A 27,511-nucleotide genomic window follows, 5' to 3' on the forward strand; every position below is an offset into this window, starting at 1 on the left:
AAAGCAGAATTTATCCATAGTTTATCCAGATATCTTAAACACAAAATCAAACCTGTCCAATAAGAACAGCTCTACCTTAGTTAGCTGAGAAATCCTGCTTTGTGGAATACACCCTTGTTGAAATATACAAAGAAAACAACAACAAACAACAACTCTCTTTGTAAAAACGCACATTATATGTGAAATAAAGCTATAACGGCAATAATAAACGATGTCTATGTAACGTTACACATAATAAACCAATGGGTCTAACAAATTAAGCTCTAGAGCCTTAAACAAACCTGGCAATGTTTTTTTAATAATATTATTTTAAAAATGAGTGTGAAATAATGTGTAGTTAATTCCCTGACTTTGTTATGATTGCAAATTTAATCCCATAAGAAACTGGCTTCAAATTCGCAAGCTTTTTATTGGAAATCTCCGTTCCACCTTAAATGCTGCATCCGTTAACGGTTTAGCATTTAAGATGGAACGTAAAAATTCCAACAAGGCAGGAGAAAAACGTCCTCACAACATGTATAAACCTAACGTATATACCAGGAATAAAGAGTTTATGGGTTAAATAATGACGAGAGAAAATGTGAACAATTTACCTACTGCTGAAACCCGAAGATCAAATAAGACAAATAAACATAAAAGAGAGAAAAATACCAAAATGAACCGAGTTAGCCGCCGCTAACGGAGCTTGTATTGGTTTGGTTTACACTCCGCTTCCCACTGAGAGCGCTCACTTCCTTCTGTCTATCAGCACAACATTACGAACACTTTACTATCAGCACATCACTCACAGGATGCTTTCCAAATAATAATGTATAGATTCCCAGAATAATAAATATATATTTTTTACGTTAGAAAAATATTTCAAAGATTAAGCAAATGATTTGAGAATAAAGTCAATATTTCGGTAATAAATTCCAGAATGTTGTCAATATTTCCACTAATATATTTTAGATATGTTTAGTTAATAGTTAGTTAATATTTTAGATAAATTTAATATATATAAAATGAAAAGAATGTAGCCAATATTCTGAGAGGTCTATATGTCAAGAAAACGATTTGAGATACAGTGAGTGTATAGTACCTTGTTTTTTATATATTGTGATAAATGCCTATTTTTATTTATTGAGCCGTTTTTTTTAATTATTGTAATAAATTGAATTCCACTGGTAATAAATTTCTGATTATTGTGATGATGTCGATGATGTATTGATTTAACTGTTTTCCTTATTAAAAGCCTAACGATTGTGATTAGTGTTAGAAGAAAGAAGACACACGATAAATTAAGAGATAAAGTAACTCGTGTTTATTTGTGTTGACGATGTGTTAATTTTTGTAATTTAAACAGAAATAAAAATAAATACTACGTAACTTGAGCAGGGATGTGTAAAAGCATATTGTGAGTGTGATGTGCTCCTCCGATGTTGTGGGGGCGGTAGTGATCCTGTTTCTGCGGTAGAGAAGCTGGGAGAGATGGCGTCGGAGGTGTATTTATTGTGGTTATTGCCTTTTTTACAAGCGGTAAGGATATGAATTCACAAAACTCAGACTTTATTTGAAACTACAACAATACTTCACACTGCTGTCCTAAAATCAGGATGCTTTAAAAAGCGACGGTTATGAAATGATCTAAGTTTATTTGCTCTGATCTCTCAAACCATGACGTGGCGTATTGTAACTTTCAGTTCCACCTTTAAAAGTGCGGTAGTTACATTGGAACTGCTGCACTATTTAAGGTGGCAAGTTAAGTTCCAAAATGATGCTGACGACTATAGGGACAATTTCCCCATTTTCTTTTTCAACATTCATTACACACACCGATCAGCCAAATTATTAAAGATTAAAAATATTAAAGACTTCATGATTTTTACTGTCGTAGGTTTGATCTGCTCCACACAATACAGGGGCAATTTTTACAATTCGCTCTGCATACTTTGTTAGTCCCCCTTCCCCCAGTTCTTCAATGGTCTGGACCCCCACAGAGCAGGTATGATTTTCTTTGTGGACAATTCTCAGACCAGCTGTGACAATGAGGGCTTTAAAATCTTCAGCAGCACCGCTGTGTCTGATCCACTTGAACCGGCACAACACATGCTAACACACCACCAACATGTCAGTGTCACTGCAGCTCTGAGAATGATCCACCACCCAAATCATACCTGCTCTGTGGGGGCCACATCCAACGGTCACAATGCCCAAGGCCAAGTGTCAGCTAGATCTGTATATAGCCTCAAGCATTGGACTGTAGAGGAGGGGAGCCCTGTTACATATATCTGTGAAGGTTTGGACTGAGCAGAACTCCTCATACAACAACATCACCTGATCTCTCTAATACTCCCATGCCCGCCATCATACACTAACAGAAATGATTGTCCTCCTCCCTTTTAATTTATTTTTGAACAGATGTAATACGTTTTGTAAAATGCTCTGTGATTGGTCAGTTTGGTGATATTCACATGGTTATATCTTCTCTGTTGTTGACACGTGTAGCTCTCAGCGTTCGGAGCGGAGCTGTCCTCCGAGGCCTGCAGGGAGTTAGGTTTCTCCAGTAATCTACTCTGCAGCTCGTGTGACCTTCTTGGTCAGTTCAGTCTCACTCAGCTGGAGCCATTCTGCCGGAAATGCTGCCAGGAGGAGGCTCAGCTCGAGTCTAGGAAGGTAAATACACCTCTGAATAATTCTCATTCCTCTGGGTCAGTGGTGGGTGGGGTTGTGTAATATGAAGATATATTATCTCTATGATGGTGAGTTTTGAGAACATATTTCCAAAATGAGTTCAGTTCAGGGTAATGGCCAATTTTAGCCAATTCACACCTATTCGCGTTATGCTTAACACAGACAGCTGTGTGATGGGAGCCTAGACTCATGGAGCTGCTCTGAGAAAGTCCAGTGCAGCTTAGGCCCCAAGTCTTGTTCCTCCTCCTCTAGCACTGGACGCAGAGACCACAAGGGCCACAGGACCCCTGTCTCTGGCTGTAGACAGCGGGTATAAGCTGAAGAGCAGTGGGCATAGAGTGAGCTCCACGGTCTCCATTCATGATGTGGCTGGGGCTGACCTGGCTCTCCTTGGCTTCTAACACTGTTTGCATCCAGAGCTGGTGTCAAATGGCCCACAGAGCTTTCCAAGTTTTCTCAGAATTCTATATTTTTATCATGATAACTATCCTCCCTCATATCACCTACCTCTATGTTGTGTAGTTTTTCATAAACCAGTTACATTAACGTGATGTGTTTGTCATTCCAACATGTATGCAGGCCACAGAAGAGCAGGAAAATGTCTTGTCATTATAATTTGCCTTATTTGCTTCATGATTACAACTGCACAGTTAAAGTAGTGGACTGGCATGTGAATATTTATGTTTATTTTGTCCCTAAAAAGTCAAAGGAACATCAATTCTTACTGTGGCAGAACACTTTTGTTAGAGGGGGTTGTATATGAAGTAAATGAATGTTGTTTTTGTGCAGCTCTATCCTGGAGCCATCCTCGAGGTGTGTGGATGAAAATTGGGGAGGTTCCCTCAAGTCCAAGGTAAACACAGTATTAACCACTTATTAATATATTCAAAGGGCGTTTTGCTTGAGATTCCTTTAGTGTATTAAAGCAATACTAGGTAGTATTTATTTAACCTTTAAATTACTGCTTCAAAATCAGTGTGATACTTCACTGAGTTGTAATAAGGAGAACAGAGTCTGTGTCATTGCTATTCCAGGTTCAGCATGGCAGAAACTACACTATGTAACTTTTGGAGGATGGTATGAAGATTAAATTGCTTACAATGAGAGCTTATTTATACTCACTATATTCTATACCAACTTGTACAGACTCATTTCTCACAGCTGCTCACTCAGGGATGAAGTGAGCAGTGGCTTATCATTTTGCCAGTAGCTATAGCCCCTGAAAACCAGAACCTGCAGATCCAGTGACTTTTGGGTCAGTGCTTGGACGGGGGCCATCTCCTTGGAAAGCTTGGGTGTCTGCTGGAGCTGGTGGTGTTGGTCCAACAGATTACGCTGACACTGTGGTCTGTGTGGATCTCAATGCCTCAGTGCAGGGGCAGTGATAATAGTCAACGTCAACTGTGGTCTGTCATGGTCAGGAGTTTTCTCTTCAGAGTTCTGCTCCTGATCTTCTTGGTCTGAGAGAGACTTTGTTGTCTGGGTTGCACTGATCTGTTTCTTTAACTTAAGATAAAGCACTGTGAATGTTGTTGTTGTTTTTCAGCTTTTGTCAGGAGTGACAAGCCGAAGATGTTCAAGGGCCTGCAAATTAAGGTAATTTTAAAAGGAAAAAAAAGTTTGCAGAATGTCACATTTTTATGCTCTTATAAAATCATCCAACCATCTGCTCCAGTCCAGGCTGATGCTCAGCTGTCTTTAGAGTCCTATGACTTTTAAAGCAATGGCCACTCCCAAAAGCAGCCTCACTAATTATTTACCAGAGTGGAGTAAAATCAGAAAATGATGGGCCATCTTGACACAAAGCTCAAGGTCGCATTAAATTCTTATAGTGGAATATGAATAAACAAATCTAGAGAAAACCAGAAAGGAAAGTAAAATTTTTAATTTAATAAATTATAATGTAGAGAAAAACTTGATGATAATATAAGGTAAAATAATTGTAATATGTAAGTATTTGGCAAATATAATTAGAAGAGAGAAGTGTTTCCAACTCAGTGATTTTATCAGATTTATCAGAATGTCTCCACGCCCCAGTTCTCACAGATTAGTTTTACTTGTTGCACGTTCGGCTTTCACTGGAAATTTCGTCTGTCATCCACCCAAGGAGCATATAAACCTCTTCCAAACACCTCAAGGTAATATTACGAGCTGCCACTGTGAGTCTGATATAAATAAATGTGAAAGCTGCTGAGATTTTACAAGCTGCGAATTTGTGCTGGATTTGAATGAGCTCTGCATTTCTTTGTGATTGACACAGCTCTGTTCAATCAGCAATCTGCAGAGTTTACACGTCACCATTTAGTACCTACTCCGCACGGTTGGAACCCTGAACTAATTTGAACTGAAAACCTACCCGCTTCCAGGGACCAGTTACCAGATTTGGCCAGTGGAAAGGCACAAGAGCCGTGCCGAGTTGAGTAGAGTCGTGTAGGTTCCATGCAGTGGAAAAGTGCCATTAGTGACTTTCTAGATCCCACTAGAGTCTCTTCCAGTCTTCGTAGTGGAAATCTTGTGACTTTTTTTAGAGCCTTAGCTGAGGTGCTGCGACTGGCCGTAAGAGAGAAGCACAGCTCCGTCTCTACACCTCTTCTGACACATAGGCTATCCCAATTCTTAGACGCATTAAAAATGCTACCTACTGTGGTATTAATTAATCTAGTTGAATTTTAAGGCAGCATCAAACTCTTCCTAAGCCACGAAGGCAGTTCAATGATGCAACACAAGCACAACTTCTGTCATTCTTCTCCCAGAGCAAAAATGATTAAAATTGCAATAAAAACAGGAAGAAAATACACACATGTCCCAAAACCTAGTGAGCTGCCCAAGTAGGCACTGACTCCGTAGACAGCTGTTTAAGTTGGAAGTGTTCTTAGGTCATCTGTCCTCATAAGGCAGATTAATGAGACACTGTAGTGTCACGGCCTGTTCCTGCCCACTGCATGCAACCGGTGTTTACTTCCCTCAGCAGCTAGTGTCATTTCCACGCAGTGGACTGTAGTCTTCATGTTTTTATCACCATTTTAATTATTTTTGCTCTGGAAGAAGACTGAAATAGACAGGAGTTGTGCTGCTTTAAGATTCAACCAAATTAAGATGTCTTAGTAGTGTCATGGAAGTTATTAACTAATAATTAATGAGACTGAAAGTGGTCTTTGAGTAACCTTTATTGAGAGCAGCTAAAATCACACACCTCTGCTCTGCTCTGACAAAAAGATAAAGAGTTCTACGAATCTCCTGTGCTCGTTAGATCTCCTGGATGCAGGAGTGTAACTCTTTCAAGCCTCTCTCTCATATCCTCCTGTCACAGTCTAACTTTGCTAATAAACACTAGTCACAAATATTTCTGTAAAAACACCTCTCCTAAACTTCCCTCAAACCACATCCAGGTCATTATAAATGTCTCTGAGAGGTGGATATGTTTCAGAACACAGGGAGACAGTGAAAGAGAATAAAAAGTCTTTTTAGATGACAGTGCATGTAGTGTATTCACAAACTGCCTCAGGAGTTAAACAGCGTATTTCCTGCACCTCTTCCAGAGCTCTTTCCTCAGCACTGTCTGATCTGCACTTGTTTTTACAAATCTCTGACTAGTAAGAGCCAGGGTTTTGTGTCAAAATATTTCATATTTCAAAGTGTTGCTGTCTCTGAACTGAATTTACAAGTTGGTATGTTGTTTATGTGTTGCGCAGTATGTGCGAGGCTCGGACCCTGTGCTGAAGCTGCTGGACGATAACGGGAACATAGCTGAGGAGCTCAGTATCCTCAAGTGGAACACAGACAGCGTGGAGGAGTTCCTCGGAGAAAAACTCGACCGGATTTAGGAAACATTCCCATGCTTTCTTTCATTTTCTCTTTCTGTTTATTCTCTGCTCTACAATGAATGAACCGCAGTTTCCACATTAGGAACATCGCTAGAATAAAACACAAATTGATTCAGAAATTAGTTTTTTGGGTGTACCTGGTTCAGTGGATGGTTTTTGTTGATTCTCTAAATGAAAAATAACCACACGTGAGCCACAGAGAACACTCATTGCTAAACAGCAACCTGCCCCAAAGATACAGCATGTTTTAAAACCACTTTGTAAGACTATCTGCTGTCGCACAGCCCGAAGAGGATGTGTTCATTTATCTGAATGCATCCTCTTGCCTCTTTCCCTCTTTTTCTCACTCTCTACTCTCCTACATTTCACCTCGGTTCCCTTTACCCCCCCCCCCCCCCCCCCCTCACCCCCTTTTCTCTTGTTTAGACAGTCAACAAAATGTCACATGAACTCAAACTTTAGCTCATCTGAATGAATCAAAGTGTGTGTGGATGTGTGTTGAGTGATTGTACACTTCCAGCCACAGAGGTTTCTCTCCACTTCACCAAAATGCTCCAGCTCTCTTTTGTCTCTCACTTCTCTGTCTCTGAAGCCGTTCCAGTCTGAACTGTTAGTTTTTTTTTGTTTGTTTTTTTACTGTGTGTTTGTGGAGGAGGAGATTGTCTTGAAGGCCCTGGTCTGGTTTCTGTTCTCAGAGTTTCTCCTGATGCTGGGGCTGCTGAAGAGCTACACATTAGTGAAGGTCCTGCAGTAAACCAGGCCTCTGGAGTGTGAGACCTGATGTGTGTGTGCATGTCTCTCTCAGCTCTCAGCAATGGAGAGCCTTCTGTGAACAGCTCAGTTAGTGTCCCAGTCAAATCTCTTCAATAAATATCTGTTTCTGAAGAAAACGCTGGAATTTGTGTGTATTTGTACACAAGCTTATATCTCTTTAAAATAAGAAGCCCCTCTTTCATCATGTTCACGTTAATTTGGGGGATCTGAAAATGAGAAATGAGACACTGAGGGAATGAGAATGGAGAAGAAGGATCAGAGTGCAAAACGGCAAAAATTCCAGAGGTTCTGCTCATTGCTTCTCATGCAAGAAGCTCATTATCATTTAAAGGAACAGTCGCTGAAAGTTGGCATTCTGAACAGGGCAGTTTAGATGGGGGGGGGGGGGGGGGGGGGAACGCTGCTGTTGGGCTTGTGGGGTTTCATTAAGATCCAGAACTGTTTCACTGTGGAGAGGAGGAAGACAGTTCGTTGTAGATTAAACTTTTGTTTGACATTTGTATCAGTAATTTTTAGATGTCAAGCACTTAAAGGAACTTGAACACTCATTAACTCTAATACTCACTCACATACTAATATATTCACGGGGGTGCGGCAGGTAGTGTCGCTGTCACACAGCTCCAGGGATCTGGAGGTTGTGGGTTCAAGTCCCAATCCGACTGACTGAATGTGAGGAGTGTGGTGTGTTCTCCCCGTGTCCGTGTGGGTTTCTTCCAGGTGCTCCAGTTTCCTCCCACAGTCCAAAAATACATGTTGGTGGGTGGACGCAAAAGTATCAGTAGGTGTGAGTGTGTTGCATTGTGAAGGACTGGCACCCCCTCCAGGATGTGTTCTGCCTTACACCCAGTGATTCCGATTAGCTTCCGGACCCACCGCAACCCAGAACTGGATAAGTAGTTCCAGACAATGAAGGAAGGAATGAATTAATATATGTCCAATTAAAAGCGTATCTCCCAAAAGAGTAACTTTCTCAGAAAATACCCTTAACGTTCAATGATTTTATTCAAAGTTATTTTTAAGCATTTCTGTTGATCATGAAATTTTCACTCACACTCACTCATGATTAGCACTTACATTAAAATAGTGTGGTATTTCCCCACTGCATCACAATGGGTAGGTGGATTGGCCACTCAAAAGTGTCCATAGGTGTGAGTGTGTGTGTGTGTGTCTGTGTTGTCCTGTGGAGGACTGGCGCCCCTCCAGGGTGTATTCCAGCCTTGCGCCCAATGATTCCAGGTAGGCTCTGGACCCACCGCGACCCTGAACTGGATAAGCAGTTACAGATAATGAATGAATGAATGAATCACAATGGGTGGTATTCAGTATAAAATAATAATAATAAAAAAAACTTATGACAAGCTTTATTATGTTTGTTTATATATATATATATATATATATATATATATATATATATATATATATATATATAACAAAATTAAACAATTGAAAGAACATCCTCCAAGAGTGAGATGATTCCATAATTTTTGCCAGGGGTTGAGCATTCCTCACCTGGCGCTAATATTGACTCATTATTATAAAAATAAAATAAAATTTTTTTTTTTTTTTTTAAATAAAAAGGGATTTCATGACAGTGTCGTTTAATATTTATTTTTTGCAAACTCACATTCTGTGCCACCCTTTTCCTCAACTACACGCTTTCAATAACACGGCCATAAATGATAATGTCTGGTCTTGTCGTATACACAGTGGCCACCAGGTGGCAGAATGTCCCTCTTCCATTCCACACTACAGCTGTGGATTGAGGGTTATGGTTCATAAACAAACTGGTTCCAGTCCTGTGTTCTTCAGTGAACATCAAATTAAACTCCACCCTTTCATAGAATCACCCCTTCGTTCATCCTCAGGAAAAGAGCTGGAGTCAGCAGCTGAAACACAGCAGACGAGATCTTTAAGCTGTATTCTCTAGTGAATTAAAATGGCCTACTTGTTTTTACACACTGTCGATTCCACTGACCACACAGGGGAACTTTGTAGTTCTACAGTTACAGAGTGTAGTCCATCTGTGGTTTTGCATTCTTTGTTAGTACACTTTCCCCCGGTTCCTCAAAGCTCAGTTCCCCCACAGAGCAGGTATGATTTTGGTTGATGGATCATTCTCAGCGCTGCAGTGATACTGACGTGGTGGTGGTGTGTTAGTGTGTGTTGTACTGGTATGAGTGAATCCGACACAGCAGTGTTGCTAGAGTTTTTAGAACCCTCAGTGTCACTGCTGGATTGAGAATTGTCCACTAAACTAAAACATCCAGCCGACAGCATCCTCTGTCCTGTTCCAAAGAGCCAGAGGGGCATGAAGAAGTGGAACAGCATTCGTTGTGGTGGGACCCAGACTCTGATCATCTCTAATTTGTCCCACGTGTGGCACAGAATGTGCAGTGTGGGGGTCCGAGGGCAGGCATGTTTGCGGGGGAGGTGTCTGGGTTTTCAGCCTCCCTCAGAGGTTCTCACCGTTTCTGTAGGGCTTCCCTGTTCCTCCACTTCACACACTGTCCTTCAACACAGGGCTCTCCAGCATCAGAATCTTTCTCTCTATTTGTCACTTCCTTCTCTTTCTCCCTGTCTCACTATATATTTTCATGTTCTTGTCACTCATTTTTCTCCCTTAGTTTCTCTCTCTCTCTCAGGAAATACCACAGATATATTAAGGTGGATATTAAAGAGACACTACCGCGATCTTAAGGAAACTACACATTTATTAATGAAGAATAACAGACATGTTAAAAACATTACAGAGATATGAACTTATTTAGATGTGTGTGTGTGTATGTGCAGAGAGAGTTTTGGATTTTGCTGATGTAAGCTGGTTCCTGCTGCTTAGTGTGTAGAGTGTGTGTAGTGTGTAGAGTGTGTGTAGTATGGGAAGATGACCTACATTGCTGTGTGGATTGGTTGCAGATGTGGATGGTTAGGAAGCGAGGACAGAATCAGCAAAACCAGGCGCTCCTCTGAGAACTGCAGAAACAACGGGGCTCAGAGGAAGAACCAGGTCCTGCTGCTTTGTACAGCATCAAATAAAAGTTAATGGAATAATATTCATTCATTCATTTACCCATTCATTTTCTGTAACTGCTGTTCAGGGTCTCATTGGGCACAAGCATACACAAACACATCTGTGGACAGTTTGACACACCCACACTGTTATTTACACACTCACCCAGTCACTCACACTCTTATGCAGGCAATCAAGATCTACAAAGCTATTTAATTACTTAAATTACTTATATGTAGTAAAAATTATTTACTGCACATTTAAGTTTTGATAATGAAAATGCAGAGTGTAAACAGAATGAATGTAAACAGGACGGGTGTAAACAGGACGAGTGAAACAGGGTGGTGAGTGTAAACAGTGAGTGTAAACAAGGTGAGTGAACAGGGTGAGCGTGAACAGAGCGAATGTAAAATGAGCAAGAGTAAACAGGCAGATTGTAAATGGTGTAAACGGAGAGTGTTAACAGGGCGAGTGTTAACAGAGCAGTAGTAAACAGGGTGAGTGTACACAGGGTGAGTGTAAACAGTGAGTGTAAACACCGCGAGTGTAAACTGAGTGTAAACAGAGAGAGTGTAGACAGAGCACGAGTAAACATGCCAAATGTAAAGAGAACAAGTGTGAACAGCACGAGTGTAAACAGGGTGAGTGTAAACAGGGTGAGTGGAAACAGAGTGTGTTGGAACAGAGCGAGTGTAAACATGGCGAGTGTAAACAGTGTGAGTGTAAACAGGGCGAGTGTAGACAGTATGAGTGTAAACAGGGAGTGTAAACAGAGCGAGTGTAAACAGTATGAGTGTAAACAGGGCGAGTGTAAACAGGATGAGTGTAAACAAGGTGAGTGTAAACAAGGTGAGTATAAACAAGGTGAGTAAACAGGGTGAGTGTACACAGCGTGAGTGTAAACAGCGAGTGTAAACTGAGTGTAAACAGGCCAAATGTAAAGAGAACGAGTGTGAACAGCACGAGTGTAAACAGGGTGAGTGTACACAGCGTGAGTGTAAACAGCGAGTGTAAACTGAGTGTAAACAGAGCAAGAGTAAACAGGCCAAATGTAAAGAGAACGAGTGTGAACAGCACAAGTGTAAACAGGGTGAGTGTAAACAGGGTGTGTTGGAACAGATCGAGTGGAAACATGGCGAGTGTAAAAAGTGTGAGTGTAAACAGTGTGAGTGTAAACAGGGCGAGTGTAGACAGGGCGAGTGTAAACAGGACGAGTGTAAACAGGGCGAGTGTAAACAGGGCGAGTGTAAACAGGGCGAGTGTAAACAGTGTGAGTGTAAACAGTGTGAGTGTAAACAGGGCGAGTGTAAACAAGGTGAGTGTAAACAAGGTGAGTAAACAGGGTGTGTGTACACAGCGTGAGTGTACACAGCGTGAGTGTAAACAGCGAGTGTAAACTGAGTGTAAACAGGCCAAATGTAAAGAGAACGAGTGTGAACAGCACGAGTGTAAACAGGGTGAGTGTACACAGCGTGAGTGTAAACAGCGAGTGTAAACTGAGTGTAAACAGAGCAAGAGTAAACAGGCCAAATGTAAAGAGAACGAGTGTGAACAGCACGAGTGTAAACAGGGTGAGTGTAAACAGGGTGTGTTGGAACAGATCGAGTGGAAACATGGCGAGTGTAAAAAGTGTGAGTGTAAACAGTGTGAGTGTAAACAGGGCGAGTGTAGACAGTATGAGTGTAAACAGGGCGAGTGTAAACAGGGCGAGTGTAAACAGGGCGAGTGTAAACAGGGCGAGTGTAAACAGGGCGAGTGTATACAGGGCGAGTGTATACAGGGCGAGTGTATACAGGGCGAGTGTAAATAGAGCGAGTGTATACAGGGCGAGTGTAAATAGAGTGAGAGTAAACAGGCCAAGTGTAAACAGATTGAGTGTGAACAGGGTGATTCTAAACACAGCGAGTGTAAACAGGATGAGTGTAAACAGAGTGAGTGTATATAGAGCAAGAGTAACAGGCCGAGTGTAAACAGAGTGAGTGTAAACAGGGCGAGGGTAAACAGAGTGAGTCTGAACAGAGCGAGTGTATACAGAGCAAGAGTAACAGGCAGAGTGTAAAGAGAGCAAGTGTAAACAGACGAGGCTAAACAAGATGAGTGAGTGTATAGAGAGCAAGAGTAACAGGCCGAGTGTAAACTGGGTGAGTGTAAACAGAGTAAGTGTAAACAGTGTGAAGATGACCAGGGGGAGTGTAAACAGGGCTAGTGTAAACATGGCGAGGGTAAACAGGGTGAGTTTAAACAGAGCGAGTGTATACAGAGCAAGAGTAAACAGGCCGAGTGTGAACAGGTTGAGTGTAAACAGAACTAGTGTGAACAGAGAGAGTGTTCAGAAGTCCATGAAAGAAGCTTAATCCTCAGAAAGAGAAGAGGCCTGGTGTATTTTTAAAGACCGAACACACAGTTCCTGAGTGTGTGACTCAGAGACTCACTTTTCCAAATGCTTCGTTTTCCAGGAGCACTGCCATCCATCCGGACATTTTCCACAAAGAGGAAAACCTTTTTCTCAAACTTACAAACATCTACTGTTTTAACTTCAGTAAATAACACTTACTCACAGGTGCTGATGGGTGTGTCTGTTACAGCTCCGAAAAAAAAAACAGTGAGCTTTTATTTGACAAAATTAAAGGGGACATACTATCCCTTGTTTGGTGCATGTTCACATTAATGTGTAGATCTGGAGCCCACCAAGACACATACATTGTGAAACAAGGCCACCCTGTCAGTTTTCTGTGTGATGCCTAAGTCAGAAAACATGGGATAAAATGAGTTGTTTTGATTCTGCTCCGCTTCTGACGTCAAGTGCATCTCCCCGCCCCCTTTTCTGAGTCTGTCCAATCACAGTGCTGGACCCGTGCTTACGTGAGAGCACAAAGATGAAGTTAAACACAGTAAAACAGACACAATGAGTGCAGAGAAATAAGAGCACTGAGTACAAATGGAGAAAACAAGAACAGAGACAAAAGAGAACTGAAAGAAAACAGCAAAAAAAAAAAGCAGATTTTGCTATTATTATCATATGCAGTATCAGTATTCCAGTAAGACTCATATGTCCATGTTTATAAATCATACCCAGTTTATCTCAGTCCACTCAGTTTACAGCTCTCTGACCTCATCTGTATCCAGCTAGAGAGAAAACAATGAGTCAGAAATGAGCCGAAATGTTCTGCCATTATATCCGCACTCCACTGAGACTCTGGATATTCTCTCTCTCTCTCTCTCTCTCTCTCTCTCTCTCTCTCTCTCTCTCTCTCTCTCTCTCTCTCTCTGTGTATCACATTTCCCCCAAACTTTCCTCCATCCCGTCCAGGCCTAATTAGGATTTATGTAACATTACTCATGTGGTTCCACTTTGGAGCTGAGGTAGGTTTACCCACATCACATGATGGATATACTTCACTGTGGTGTACAGCATTCCCAGCCCAGATAACAACATTGCCATTTCCACTCAACTTTTCTGCTTGGAATAATGTGCTTAATTCAATCTGCTTTCAAGGAAATTCCTGCATATGCAGATCTTTTTGTTTTCACACATTTTGTTTTTATGATCCTGCCTGATCAGTAGCAGAGACTTTAAAGAAAAGAGTCTGGCTAAAAAATAAACTGGGGGAGGAGGTGCGTAGGACACGTCCTGCCTTTCTGTGGAAAGAGGCGGTCAGCTCGCAGTTGAAAGCCTTAAGCAACAAAACTCAACCACATTAACCAAAAGATTGCTGAATATATTTATGTTTTGTGTTAAGTGACCTAAAAAAATACACACTTTTAATGTGACTTGAGTGATAAGTGTTGGCTCATTCATTAATCCCTAGAGATGTCAAAGCCACCCATAAACAAGGGTACAATAGTGTAGTAGTATTTGTAAACTGTCCTAGAACAGAACTGGGCAGGTATAGCCTTTTTCTAGCAGTGTGGGTCAAGTTCTGTTCCCATTCCAGAGCCTACTACAACTGTTCTGTGCGTTTCCACCAGCATTGACAGGCTCCAGAGCCAGAAAACCTAATTCCCAGCTGGAAGCAAATTATAGTAAGTTCTTCAGCAAGAACTGTGAAGCCATCTGTGATCATGTCGAGGTAAAGAAGCTCCAGAAAGAGCTCAGAGCCTCAAATAAAGCCTTATGGCCCAGTGGAGCCGGTCAGGTCATTTATAGTGTGCTATATTGTGCTCATATCTGCGGTCAGTGAATGCTTTTGTTCTGAAATGAGGAAAGGGAAAATGAGAAATGACCAAATATCTGATTTCTGATTTGAAAAGAAAATCTCAAAGAATTATAAACAGCAAAATGCTGCATTTGTGTGTTCATGAGGAACCACACTTTGAAATTCCCCAAATGTAACAAACTCAAAAAACGCAACATTTCCACATGTGTATCATATCTCACTCTGATCTGACTGTGCTGTTAACAGTGGATTAACCATAACTCATTCCTGACTCTCTCTGTTTATCTCTGGTCCTGGTCCTGGGTAAAACTGACAGCAGCTCTGTGAATTGAGTAAGCAGTGGAGAAAAGTAAAGTTTGATTTTAAATTTAAAGTTATATAAAGAAAACTGAAAGAATCCTGAATGAACCATGAGTTAATTTGGTCAAAAAAAGGCTGTTAGTGTTTTCCTTCAAAGCGTGTGGAGTTCCAGTGAGATTGCGTGGCAGTTTGAAAAAACCCAGTGGGGTCCTAGACAATGTGTGGCACTGGCAACAGCTTAAAACTGGGGAATAAAAAAAGTTTTTCTCTGACGGCAATAAAATGTTGTGTTTTGGACTCTGGGCGACAAGGCAGAACAGCACTAGACCAATGTAAACCAGGTTATGTCAGCAGTTTTTTCAGCACTGTACTGAATACACTTAACTCTTAGTGTGTGCAGAGATTTCCTAAATTTGGTGATGCAAAAAGATGTTGAGTCACTTCTGCCTGACAACAAGATTTCCCATTTTCAGCCCGGTTTTAGCTGTTGCTTGGTAACAGCAGAAGGTCTGTGTGCAAAAGTCTTCGGACGATTCTGTGGGAAACAGTCGTCCCTTTCACATCCGTCCAGTTTAGACGCGCGGCTCCCGGATCTGGAAACTCTGAGCCTCCCAAGAGCCTCTGACTCAAAGTAAATCTTTTTTTTTTTATATTATTTTTTAATCATAGGCCTATGTCTGCACTGCATTAAACATTCTGGCTGCTCTTTATGAAATGCTGTTATGTGAGTTATTATTAAATTCCTTTTTAAAAGTGGAATTCCACCCATTTTTTCTTCAATTCACTGATTGAAATAGTTTTGGTGTGAAATTTTTTATTGGCAAAGATTCAAATATTTTTACACTGCTGGTGAATGGAACCAGAGGGTTATTCCAGAACACATTTCTCAATTAGGCAGAGAGCTTAAGCAAAAAGTTGAGCAAGGTCACACAGCATATTCCCTTAGCTCTTTTTTGATAGGCATGACTTTGGACTTAAGACTTAAATCTCACTCAACTGAAATATCCTGCTTGCCGAGTGCAACAAAGTAGAACACTGAGTTTCATGTACTGACTTTCTGTGAGGAGAAGACGTCTGGTTCCATTCACTACCACTGTCTACATTTCTGTCTCTGTAAATTTCTCTAGAACAAAGCATTTCCAACCAGACCCACTCTCCATTACTGAGTTAACAAACTAAACATGTAATTATGTAGAAAATCAAAAACGTTGGTTCAGTTCCACTTTAACTTTACTATTCCTACAGATAGTAGTCCACTTGTTGCTCTGCATACTTTGTTAGGCCCTTTTCCCCCGTTCTTCAACACTCAGGACCTCTAGTCCTTCGTCAGTGGACACGCGATGCTGTCAGTTAGATGTTTTTGGTCGGTCAACTATTCTCAGTCCAGCAGTGGCACTGAGGGGTTTAAAACTCTAGCAGCACTGCTGTGTCTGATCCACTTGTACCAGCACAACACACACTAACACACCACCACCATGTCAGTGTCACTGCAGCTCTGAGAATGATCCACCACCCAAATCATACCTGCTCTGTGGGTTGAAGAACAGTATGAAAGTGTGTGGTTAATCCAGACCCATGTGTCTGATAAATATTATAACATCGTCTGTATCACTGCTTTAACCCATCTGTAGTTCACATTTGGCATTTGGTCCAGTGCAGTGGCCTCTGCTTCTCAGCGATGCGGTGCCAGGTCTAAAGGCTTGTGATAACAAACTGTTCCCTGGGAAATATTTCATAGCCTCCAGGGGACTTTGTCTAAATGATAAGGAAAAAATGTCATGCAAACCCACCCTGTCCATGCCAGAGGGTCTCTACAAGCAAAAAGAAAATATTGTCTGCTCTTGAAATATTTTCAAAATGTTCCTGGAGCCACATGGATGACGTCTTGCTGCTGTGTCTTACCTCACCTTAAACTGGAAACAGGAACCCTGGGCCTTTTTATGAGACCTGTGTACACAGGGTACACTTTATTTTACTTGGCACTAGGTCTGGTGACCTTTGGCTCATTTGCAGCTGCTCCTGAGCATTTGTATGGAGAGTATATAGTTGCTGTCCAAAGAAATACAAGTTTACAGGAGGAGGAAAAAACATACTTAATTTTCAATGAAAGTGAATGTGAACAAGATGTTATTCCAAATAATTTTGGAGCGTTTCTATCAGTCCATTCATCATAAAATTTACACACTCTGTGAAGGACAGCTACAACATTAAAACACCTCTGGGTTTCTACTCACATTCTCTCCATTCTCTCAGCTCCATTGACCATACGGGTCTCCGTGTAGTTCTACAATTACAGACTGTAGTCCATCTGTTGTCCTGCATACATTGTTAGCCATCTTCTGTCCTGTTCTTCAGTGATCAGGAACCCCAAAAATGCATGTGACTTTCTAAATGTCATAAATAAAGGCATGTGATTTCACTCATTAAAAACAGAAAAGGCAGTCAGTCAATTTCTTCATTTACTTTTCTCAATGCTCAGAGGTTAAAGGGAAACTCCACCTATTTTTAAGAGTTTCTATATAATTAAATATTTATTTTTTAAAAACAGACAAAATGTGTGACAAAAGCTCCTGGCAAAAATGTATTGTAGAAAATGACCATGAACACACTTCTAATACCCAAGGCATTGTTATATTCATTCATTCATTATCTGTAACCGCTTATCCAGTTCAGGGTCGCGGTGGGTCCAGAGCCTACCTGGAAACGTTGGGCACAAGGCAGGAATACACCCTGGAGGGGGCGCCAGTCCTTCACAGGGCAACACAGACACGGTCAATTTTGAGTCGCCAATCCACCTACCAACGTGTGTTTTTTTTTGTTGGACTGTGGGAGGAAACCGGAGCACCCGGAGGAAACCCACGCGGACACGGGGAGAACACACCAACTCCTCACAGACAGTCACCCGGAGCGGGAAACGAACCCACAACCTCCAGGCCCCTGGAGCTGTGTGACTGCGACACCTACCTGCTGCGCCACCGTGCAGCCCAAGGCATTGTTATACAGAATTATTATTATACAGAAAAATTAATTCTTGGTGGAGAGGTACATGTTACATGTACATGGTACGTATTGTGAGGCAAAATTGTCCTCAGTGGGGAAACATTCATTTTTTTAGGTTCCTCGCTATTCCCATCGTCATCAACATCATCATCTACATCCCATGTAAAACTATTTAACTGAATGGAGTTTACCGTTAGTTGCGGAGAGGAAACAAAACACTGGTGTTGTATGAGACGTCTGGTTCCATTCACCACCATAGGACAGAAATCTCCTGTCTATAAGCTTCTCTACAGTAAGCCTCTTCTAACCAAACCATCACTGTGTTTACAGTTTAAACACTGGATTAGGATTATTATGTGGATAATTAAAAAAATGCATGGCCATTTAAAAGTGGTCTAAATTATAAACTGTACAATATTGGTTCTGTATAATAGGTTGGCCGAAGAATAAGGAATAATCTCTAAGCTCAGAAACAAAGTTTAACCGCATTAAACAGCTTTCTTTCCAGGGCCAGGGTCCATCTGAAGACAGAAAGCCCGCTCTGTGCTCTTTAAGAAAAACCGGACCAAAGCATTTCCAAAAGTAGGTGGATAGGGTTTAGGAAATGACTCGTCGCTGGTTGATCATTTTCGACTGTGCGATATAGAACATTACAAAAGGTTCAGAATTATATAAAAGGTACAATTTAGAAAAATATGAGCTCAGTTCTTTGTAAACTATAGATTTCGTAGCTTTGTTATGGCTTGTTCCCCCCCACTGTGCTGGCGATTGGTCTCTCCCGTTGCAGCAGGCTTTCTGTAAGCCAGTGAGTGAAGCCCAGCACAACACAAGGCAAGTCAGCAGAGAACGACAAGAAAAAAGGTGGACTGCATCATTTTTTACGCTCCATCACAGCTCCAGGGGTGAGTTAAGGATCTCGTTTGGAGTTTAAGTTGGCCAAAGCCTTGAGACAGCGGGGAGTTTGTGTGTTTAAAGCTGGGAAAATAGCCCTTTTGGGCTTGGAACAGTACCTTCACTGTATCCAGCATTCAGCATCCCTGCTCTATTGTTCAGCTGCTGGCATCCCAACATGCCAGGGACATGGGGCTTAGTTTATATCCCATTTTATTTGCATTAGCTGGCTCTCTAATTTCTGCAGGAGGTTTTAAGGTGTTGTTAATGTGTGTTGTGTTTAAAGGGGTTAAAGTCATGCATGGCTTCTTTCATTACCATCAGCTGCTGTTTTTTGTTGTGTTTTTACCCCATCTTCCTCTGCCTTGTTGCAGTTGCAGGTAAATGTGTCTGCTGTCACTTTTGAAAAATCTTTTCAGAATGCTTTGTGAATGCATTTCTTTGTATGTTTAGTATAAACAGACCTATGCTTTGATACAGGTACATTTAGGGACATGTAAGGAACCACCCATCTCATAATGTGCATGTTGCTTTTATTTTCTGGCAGGAATTTATTGCTGTTCTCTGAAAGCTTTTGTGCGAGACACTAGAAAGGCAAGAAAAGAGGCAGAGGGAGATTTATAAATGCCTGAATAAGAAGCCTGGGTGCACATAAGGTGAACTAAACAGGCCTACCTTTTAATGTCTCTGATGCAGCGAGGGAGAACGTGAAATTTTGTCATCCTTATGTTTGATATGAATTTAAGAGCCTGCTGTGGACACTCAATAGCACGTTTTATTAAAAACAGTACTGTGTAGGTGGACTGAGTGAATTTCAGTGTTTAAAAATGCGTAAAAGTAATTGTTTCCATAGTTTCAGGTGGCAATTGATCTGTTTTTACCTGATACAAACCTTTAAACTCCAAAAAATCAAGACATTGTGATATGTACGGTTAAACGCAAGGTTGTGATTTTACTTTTGCTACTCCTACTTTGACAAAACCAAAGAGAGTGTGTGGAAAACACCTTCTTTGTGGTGTGCCTTTTTTGGCTCTCGGTGCCTGGCACACGGCTCAGCACAACAGGCTTTTGAGTTATATCACAGTATTAGGATTAGAACGGCTGAAAGGGGCGGGGGATCATGCGCTCGGCACATGAAATGAGGAGCTGAGGCCTAAAACCATATCCGTAATCACAAAACTGTCAGACTCTGTGAGCTCTGTGCATGTCTGACAGCGCGGAGCAGCAACTGGTGTCCGAGAGGAAGGACGTGTGAAGTTCATGCGTGAGCAACAGGGCAGAAATAGTGTGTTATGACACTTAAAGACACTTAAGTCTCATTAAAATATGATGTGTCAAGATGATTCATGATATCCAGTTGAATGAATGAATGAATGAATGAATGAATTCCATATCTCGGTTCACCCCCTGTGGAAACAGTGTGTTTAATCTCTTAGAAAAGCATAAATCCCAATGTGATGCTCTTGAGCAGCTGCACATGAGCCTAAGTTGACCATGCTCCATGTTGTCTGTATGCCAGACTGATAAAAAGCACCCCCAGGCTTGTAAACTATGTTCTCTGAAGTGGTGGAGCTCTATCTGGTATCTTTAGGTCAAGTTGGAGTAGGGTTTGCGATTTAGAACTGATCGTCCAGCATCAGCTTCTGACCTCACTGATGTTTGTGTGGCAGAATGCCATCAGATTTTTACAGAAATGAACCAATAATAAGATATGACCACGCTGCCCTGCTTTTTTAATACTTAAAAAAAAAAAGTATTAATTGCAATCATTTGGTTTAAGTGCACTTTTATACAATATCTGCTTTTATTTGTTAAAATGTCCTCAGTTTTGCACCCTTTTCCCAAACTACATCCACATTTCTTTTTCTGACATACATGAGGTTCAAAGAAAATGTGAGAGCACTGTATAATTACTGATGTTTTACAGTCTTTAATTTAGTAGGACACTTAATAAAACTGAATGTTTCAGAAACTACCTCCTTTACAGTGAACACTCTCATGAGAAATTTATGTTGAGTGGTGTTACATTACCATTATTTTCTGAGGGCAGGGAATGTCAGACTGTTTTCTTTAGTGGCGTAATACATATTTTTTGGTAGATTATGTGGTTATACGCAGCTATAGCCTAAACCAGAAATATATCAATCAATCATTACCTTCTCTGTTTCGTGGCTGACTTTCTCTTAAATATTTACAAATGCGGTGCAAGAAAACAAAGAATAACAGTCTCTGACTGAAAGCATTCATTACTCAAGCTTTTGTAAAGACACTGGGGCAATATGGGAAACGCAGTGCCTGTAGTGAATTTGTGAGGCATGTTCTGTAGTTCTGCAGCAGTCCTGGAGAACTGTGTTTTCCAGGATTGGGACAGCTGAAGGGCTTTGATCTCTACCGTGAAGAGTATGGCCTTCTTCTGCTCTGACTCCTATCTCTCTCTGTCATTTCCACTGCAGACATTCAGCTTCACATTCACACAGAGAAGTTTAGCGTCTGAGAGGAAAGGAGAGTATTGTTGATTGCTGATCCCACCCATCAGTGGGTCTCCCCCTGTCACACACAGTGCCCCAAGCCTCAAAGAAATCTCATCTGGAAGTTTCTCGTTCAGATGTGGTGGGGTTCCACCTTAAATTTTACAGCTTTAAAATCAATGTGATGCTCCACTGAGCTGAAATAGGGAGAATAGATCCTCTTTTGTTTCTACTCCAGGCTCTCTCACTCTCTCTGCCTGTAATGTTCATCACCATTGCTGAAGAAAACCCTGCTCCACTGGGTTGAGATCACGAGAGGGTCAGATTTTAATGAGGTTAGGATTGTGTACATTATACATGTGCGATTAAACCACATGCGTTAACATGACATTGGCTAGAGCAGTTAGCTGGCACGCTGGCTCTTTTACTAAGGAGCCTTGCTTTTGGAATCCATGCAGAATGTGGACTGGCTTACCGAAACAAACAAGGCCAAAAAGAAGTTCTCTGGATCTCATTCAGCATTGACGGTGCCTTCACTGATGTGCACTTATGCTATATGTGCTAATGCCCCATCGTACCATCATGAATGCTGGCTTTTGAGCTGTGTGCTTATAAAAAGACAGATGGCCCCCCTGTTCTTTAGCTTGGCGGATGCAGCATCCATGATTTACGAAAATAATTTCAGCATTATCTATACATTACGGTGACTAGATCGTTTAGCTGTCTTCACACAGCTCCGGGTTGTGGTGAGAACTTAGGAGACGATACATGTTTTTTGGTAGCTTTATCTTGAAATGTTCTGATTAATTTTTATCCAGAATCAGAATTTTGATTAATTACTGTTGTTTACAAAATAAGCAAATGTTTACAGACTGTTTTGTCACTTTATCTGAATGTTTCAAATTTTACATTTGTAGTAAAAAAAAAATTTTTTTAAATGGCATTGTGTAAACACAATGACAATAAAAGGAATCTTGAAACAGGTCTCTCTGCCATGCTCCATGTGCTGGAGCAGTAAATGTGTGTAATGATTATTATTTTTCATAACCAGAGTGAGTATACTGCGGGCTGGGCTCCAGCGGGATTGGTTTGTGTGGATGTGGAGATGGAGCAGCGATTACAGCGGGAATGCAGTGATGACTTAAGCAGAAGCAGCATGCGGAAATGAACTCGACGTGGAGGTAACAGATGAAAATGCACTCGGACAGACTCTCAGAGAGGCCTGAGGGCCTTTGGTGGCTCAGAGACCACCCCCCAGCATGGGCAACAGCGCAGTAATGGTGCTTGGTTAGTAGTGAGAGCCTTTAAATTTCATGCAGAACAAGACATTCTGAAGAGACATAATCTTGACTGTATCGAGCATTTTTCTTTTTATTCAGTTCATCTTTTTTTATTTGAGTTAAATCTGTTAATGAACTGTGTGCTCAAACACCCAGCCACATCAGAAACACGCATCAACTGTGAACTATGAGGCAACAAGCAACAACAAAATCATCATTTATAAATCATAATCGAGGTAAAATGTTCAGTTAATTGTGATATTGATTTGAGCTCGTATCGCACAGTACTTGGATATTTATTATTGTTGTCAAAAATCACTTTTGGAGCCTATTGTCGATAACGCAGCTATAAATGCACCGCAACAATAAATCACAAGATGTACATCAGCACGGACAGGCTGTGTAGAAACACCGTTCTGTGGAGGCACTTGGCTATTTGCATGGTTGAATTACATATTTTATTAGTATCTGTGGCTGGTTCTGCATCATCTGGTGGACTGTGTTTGAAGCGTTCAGCAGATTTTGGGCTTTTCTGTTACCGTGGTTCAGTTCCTTTGGAGGGCACCATATTGTTTACTTTGGATGGTTCTTAGGGACAAACTACAAAAGTGTGTTAAATTGTTGTTAGCACATGGGTGAAAGGTAATCAAATAGATGGATGGATACTTTATTGAGTCCAAAGGAAATGTAGCAACAAACACAACACAGTAGACTTCAGTAGAGAGGATATTACCATTTACAGGACATGGTAAAACTGATCAGCATCTGTAGGCATCACACTAATAAAGACAGCAGTTATTTGCAGTGTAGTATTGCAGTATAGAGTGCGTTTGACAGAGAACATCCCTCTGGGATGGGGCTCATTGGAGGCAGGAGCAGGGTGGTATTCTACCAAGCAGGAATTCTGTCACGTGAGCCCAAAGCTGAAAATCCAATCGGAATGTCCCTCAGCTCTTTTTCTATTAGACAGGCTTGATTTGGGCTGAAGTGTTCTGTCTGAGCACTTTTTGGCCGTCGATGATAACATAAACATAATTTATAACCAAAATATTCATCCTTTGGCCTCAAAACTGCTAAATCTCTCTCTCCTTCTCCTACCTTCAGCTGTAGTGAACACCTGCTAGCACCCCCTAGTGCTTCTCATTGGGATTGCGCTGACAGGTAATCAGAGCCGAACCGAGTGAGGACGCTTATTTGGCCACAGCCCCATCCCAAATGGGCCCAAGCCCTTCTTCCAGGTCAAAGATATGAATATTATCCCCCAGCTCTTTTCCTTGGCATGAAGGAGGCATGCATGGCCCTAGCAAGACCACTTTATCCACCCTCAGGGGCTTATGCCACAGGGAAGAATGAAGGAGAAAGGGTCATAACAACAATATCATCATATTCTTTACTGCTTAGTCCATTTCAGGGTCATAGAGGGTTATGGTCAGATTTTAATAAACACAGTCCATCCATGTTTCAATTTATAAACAGAGCTGTGAGGTGTCAGTATAATTGTGTCATATTATTGATTTACAGGTATATACTGTATTGACTTACACCTTTTGTTTGCACTAGATGTTTGTACATTGTTGTGAGTATATATTTGCCTCCAGCCACGAGGCAATTGGACTGAGTTCCCTGATTTGGAGAAGTTTTATTTTTCTGTAGAGGACATGTTACTGTATTTCACTTCAGCAAAACATGAAATTTGATCCAGGGCCTCCAGACATCTGCATTTGTCTGTGTATCACTCAGCAAACGACAACATATCTTACTGACCTCAACACTACAGATTCTGAGGGTCACTGAGGGCAGTGTTCCTCAGACGTGGAGAGTCTTGAGATATTTTCTTTTTCTTCTGCTGTGTTTCTCATGGGATGAGGCCCACTGACCCGTTCTTACACAACCCTGAGGTCAAATCAAACAAACCTCTCCAGCACTTTCTACAGAAATAGGTTCTGTTAGAATAGTATTCATTAAAGATCTTATGTTCTGCTTTTTCCCGGTGTCTTATTTGGTTTCATATGGCGTTGGTGTAGATTTATGCAATGGAATGATTAATTCCATTGCATTCCATTGAATAATTTTACTTACTAGAGTTTATCTGTTCCAGGGAGGGAGGGTGTGTGTGTGTGTGTTTGTGTGAGACTAGGTGAGTGTGTAAAACTGTCCACAGATGTGTGTAAAAGAGAGAGAGTAAACGAGTCAATGTATAAAAATGTCTGTGAAAGTATGAAAGTATGAAAGTATGTGAAACTGTCCCCAGGTGAGTGTGTGGGACTGTCCACAAGTGTGTGTGTGAGTGATGGGGCTTTGGACCCTGTGTGTGTGTAAGTGACTGGATGAGTCTATGAAACTGTTCACAGGTGTGTGTGTGTGCGTTTGTGTGACTGGGTGAGTGTGTGGAACTGTCCACAGGTGTGTGAGTGAGTGATGGGGCTTTGGACCCTGTGTGTATGAGTGTGTGTAAGTGACTGGATGAGTGTATGAAACTGTTCACAAGTGTGTGTGTGTGTGTGTGTGTTTGTGTGACTGGGTGAGTGTGTGAAACTGTCCACAGGTGTGTGAGTGAGTGATGGGGCTCTGGACCTAATCAAGTGCTCACAGTGCAAAACTTTAGAGTACAATAGGGTATCACACAGTACAACATTGTAAAGTATATTTAAATTTACAGCATTTAGCAGATGCCCTTATTCAGAGAAACCCACAAAAAATTGCTTAGTGTCTGGACAAAATGTGTGTCCTAGCTAGTACAAAAGTTAGGGTCCAAATTCTCTCTGAGCTCAGACGCTTGTCAGAGCTGTCAAGGCCAGAGCTGATACCTAGAAAGAACATAACGTCGTAAGTACAATACACAAACTATCTAGTCAGTTCTCATACCAAGAAAGAAAGCAGTTAAGTGCAGTATAAGTGCAAAAAAAGTCTGATACGGTCACAAAGGCATGAGTCTTCAGTCTGTGTTTGAAGTCTGGGTGCCAGGACTGAGAAGAGTCTTGATGCTAGTCCTCCAAGTGACTTTAGGGATGGCAGGTCAAGTCAAGCTGTACTTGAAGCTCGAGGTGCAGTCGGACTCTTGACCATTGCCATAAGGTAGGGAGGGGCTGGACCATTCTTAGCTTTGTAAGCAAGTATGAGAGTTTTAAACCTGATGCAGGCAGGTACAGGAACCAGTGAAGACGGAGTGGAGTGATATGGATGAACTTAGAAAGATTGAAGACAAGCCATTCATCTGCATTCTGGATCAGCTGAACGGGCCTGATTGCCCGCAGAGGAAAACCAGCCACGAGTGAGTTGCAGTAGTCAAACTCACTAATCCAAACCGACTAGAGGCTGAACAAGCAAAGAAAGGGTCAGGTCCGTCGGATGTTGTACAGTTGGAATCTGCATGAACAAGTCATGTTCGCGATATGAGTTGCAAATGATTTCTGGCCATTCTGGATCACACCAAGTCTCCTTACATCTCCAGATGGAACAATTGAGGAGTTCTCCAATGAGATAGCAAGATCTTGGTGAGGACCAGCCATTCCAGGGATGTAAAGCAACTCAGTCTTGCTAGGATTGAGCGTCAGGTGGTGAGCTGTCATCCAAGAAGTAATGTCAGTCAGACATGACAATATGCGACTGGAAACCTGAGTGTCAGATGGTGGGAAGGAAAGCATTAGTTGAGTGTCATCAGCATAACAGTGGTAAGAGAAACCTTGAGAGGTAATTTTATCACTAAGTGAACAGATATGCAATGAAAAGAGAAGAGCCTTGAGGGACACCAGTGGAGAGTCTGCATGGAGCGGAATTAGATCCGTTCCATGTTACCTGGTAAAAGTGGTCCTCTAGATAAGACTCAAACAATTTCCATGCCAAACCAGCGATTCCAATGTTTTTGAGGACCAACAGGAGGATCTTGTGGTTGTTCTGTGTCGGAGGCCACAGAAAGGTCAAGAAGTATCAGAACCGATGACGGTTTGGCTGATCTTGACCTGGGATTTCTTCCACCATCTCTCTGCCTTTCTTAGTTCTCTCCGGCTGCTGTGGAGAACATATGTCAGCCAAGGGGCAGGTGGTGAGGATCTTGGAGGCCTGGAGGATAGAGGACAGACATAAAAGGTTAATTGCAAATGAGAGTGAGGAAAGGAAAATATCTGTGGCTTTATCCAGGGAGAGAAAAGAGAAGGAGTCATTGTGGGGAAGGGTAGACAAGATAGCTGAGGCAAGCGATGGAGTGCAGGTTACATCGACAAGGACAAGCAAGGAGGGGAGACATGGACGGGGAGAGCAGGGAGGGAAAGTGTAAAAGAAAGAAAGTGATGATCTGTGCAGTAGTGTTGCACGGTATACCGATACTAGAAAATTATTTCAATACTTTGTCATTAAAACGATACAATACCCTAAATAACGACTACTGGTACTTTTCAGTGCTTCTAGCAAGTTATTTAAAAAACAAAGAGTCCGACTAGCTTTTTCCAACCAGCGGCTTTCTGTACAAACCTTAGCTAATTTATATAGAAGAGAATCGCCAGTAGCACGACTTGTTAGAACACTGGGACTGACCATGAGCGGGAGACCGACGGCTCTCTCTCCTCGGCTTCTCTGCTCCCGGAGACTGAGCTGCAGGAGACACAGCTCCCTCGACGCGGCTCGTCTGTTTCAGAGACGGAGCTGCACAGTGGGTCCACACGGCAGCTCACACAAATCAGAATGAGCTGCCAAAGTGCAAAAAGTGTTGCCAAATACATGTTTGCTTTCTTTTATGTTGCATTTATTCCTTTTATTCCTCTGAAGTCCTGAACTGAGATCACATAATTGATTGAGGCATGCAGCTTTATTCAAACAGTGAACAAGTCTTATGAAAGTATGACACGGGGCCGAAGGCACAACTGGACCCAGAAAGGGCGAAACACCATGTGTGGCATCACGCTTAACAAGCGGATACCAGCGATTTTGCCGACTGCCCTCAGCTTGTAGAGAGTGCATTACTAAAGTCATAATTTTGCCATTGTGAGAACACTACTGAGCAGTGAAGGGGAGTTACTGTGATGTCTAGTGCTGGGGTAGGTCTGCTGAGGATCAGGTCCAGAGTGCTGTCTGCTCTGAGTCGTAGGAGACTGGTTGAGAATGATGTCAAAGGATGACACCAGTTGTTCAAGGCAGGATGACT

At 41.8% G+C, this 27,511-nt stretch overlaps 3 protein-coding genes across 5 annotated transcripts in view; 2 read left to right on the forward strand and 1 right to left on the reverse strand.

Moving 5' to 3' along the window:
- Nucleotides 1–770, reverse strand: part of pkn2a (protein kinase N2a) — a 56,812-nt gene extending 56,042 nt beyond the window's left edge. The window contains exon 1 of one of the 2 annotated variants that reach the window (XR_010800532.1): nucleotides 652–770. The gene's annotated coding sequence lies outside the window, so the exon portion shown is untranslated. Of the gene's footprint in view, nucleotides 1–593 lie in introns of both variants that reach the window. The other variant, XR_010800531.1, reaches the window with a different exon arrangement.
- Nucleotides 771–1,399: 629 nt separating this feature from the next.
- Nucleotides 1,400–7,377, forward strand: selenof (selenoprotein F). The gene is made up of 5 exons (XM_066678110.1): nucleotides 1,400–1,518; nucleotides 2,488–2,655; nucleotides 3,463–3,526; nucleotides 4,220–4,269; nucleotides 6,366–7,377. The coding sequence occupies exons 1-5, from the start codon at nucleotides 1,471–1,473 to the stop codon at nucleotides 6,495–6,497; spliced, it is 462 nt and encodes a 153-aa protein (XP_066534207.1). The 5' UTR covers nucleotides 1,400–1,470; the 3' UTR covers nucleotides 6,498–7,377.
- An 11,131-nt stretch (nucleotides 7,378–18,508) lies between these two features.
- The window catches only part of fam110b (family with sequence similarity 110 member B), a 51,595-nt gene continuing 42,592 nt past the window's right edge, over nucleotides 18,509–27,511 (forward strand). For both annotated transcript variants that reach the window (XR_010800517.1, XM_066662272.1), the window contains exon 1: nucleotides 18,509–18,637. The gene's annotated coding sequence lies outside the window, so the exon portion shown is untranslated. The remainder of the gene's footprint in view (nucleotides 18,638–27,511) is intronic.

Source organism: Hoplias malabaricus, chromosome 1 (assembly GCF_029633855.1).
Source record: "Hoplias malabaricus isolate fHopMal1 chromosome 1, fHopMal1.hap1, whole genome shotgun sequence".
Taxonomy (NCBI): domain Eukaryota; kingdom Metazoa; phylum Chordata; class Actinopteri; order Characiformes; family Erythrinidae; genus Hoplias; species Hoplias malabaricus.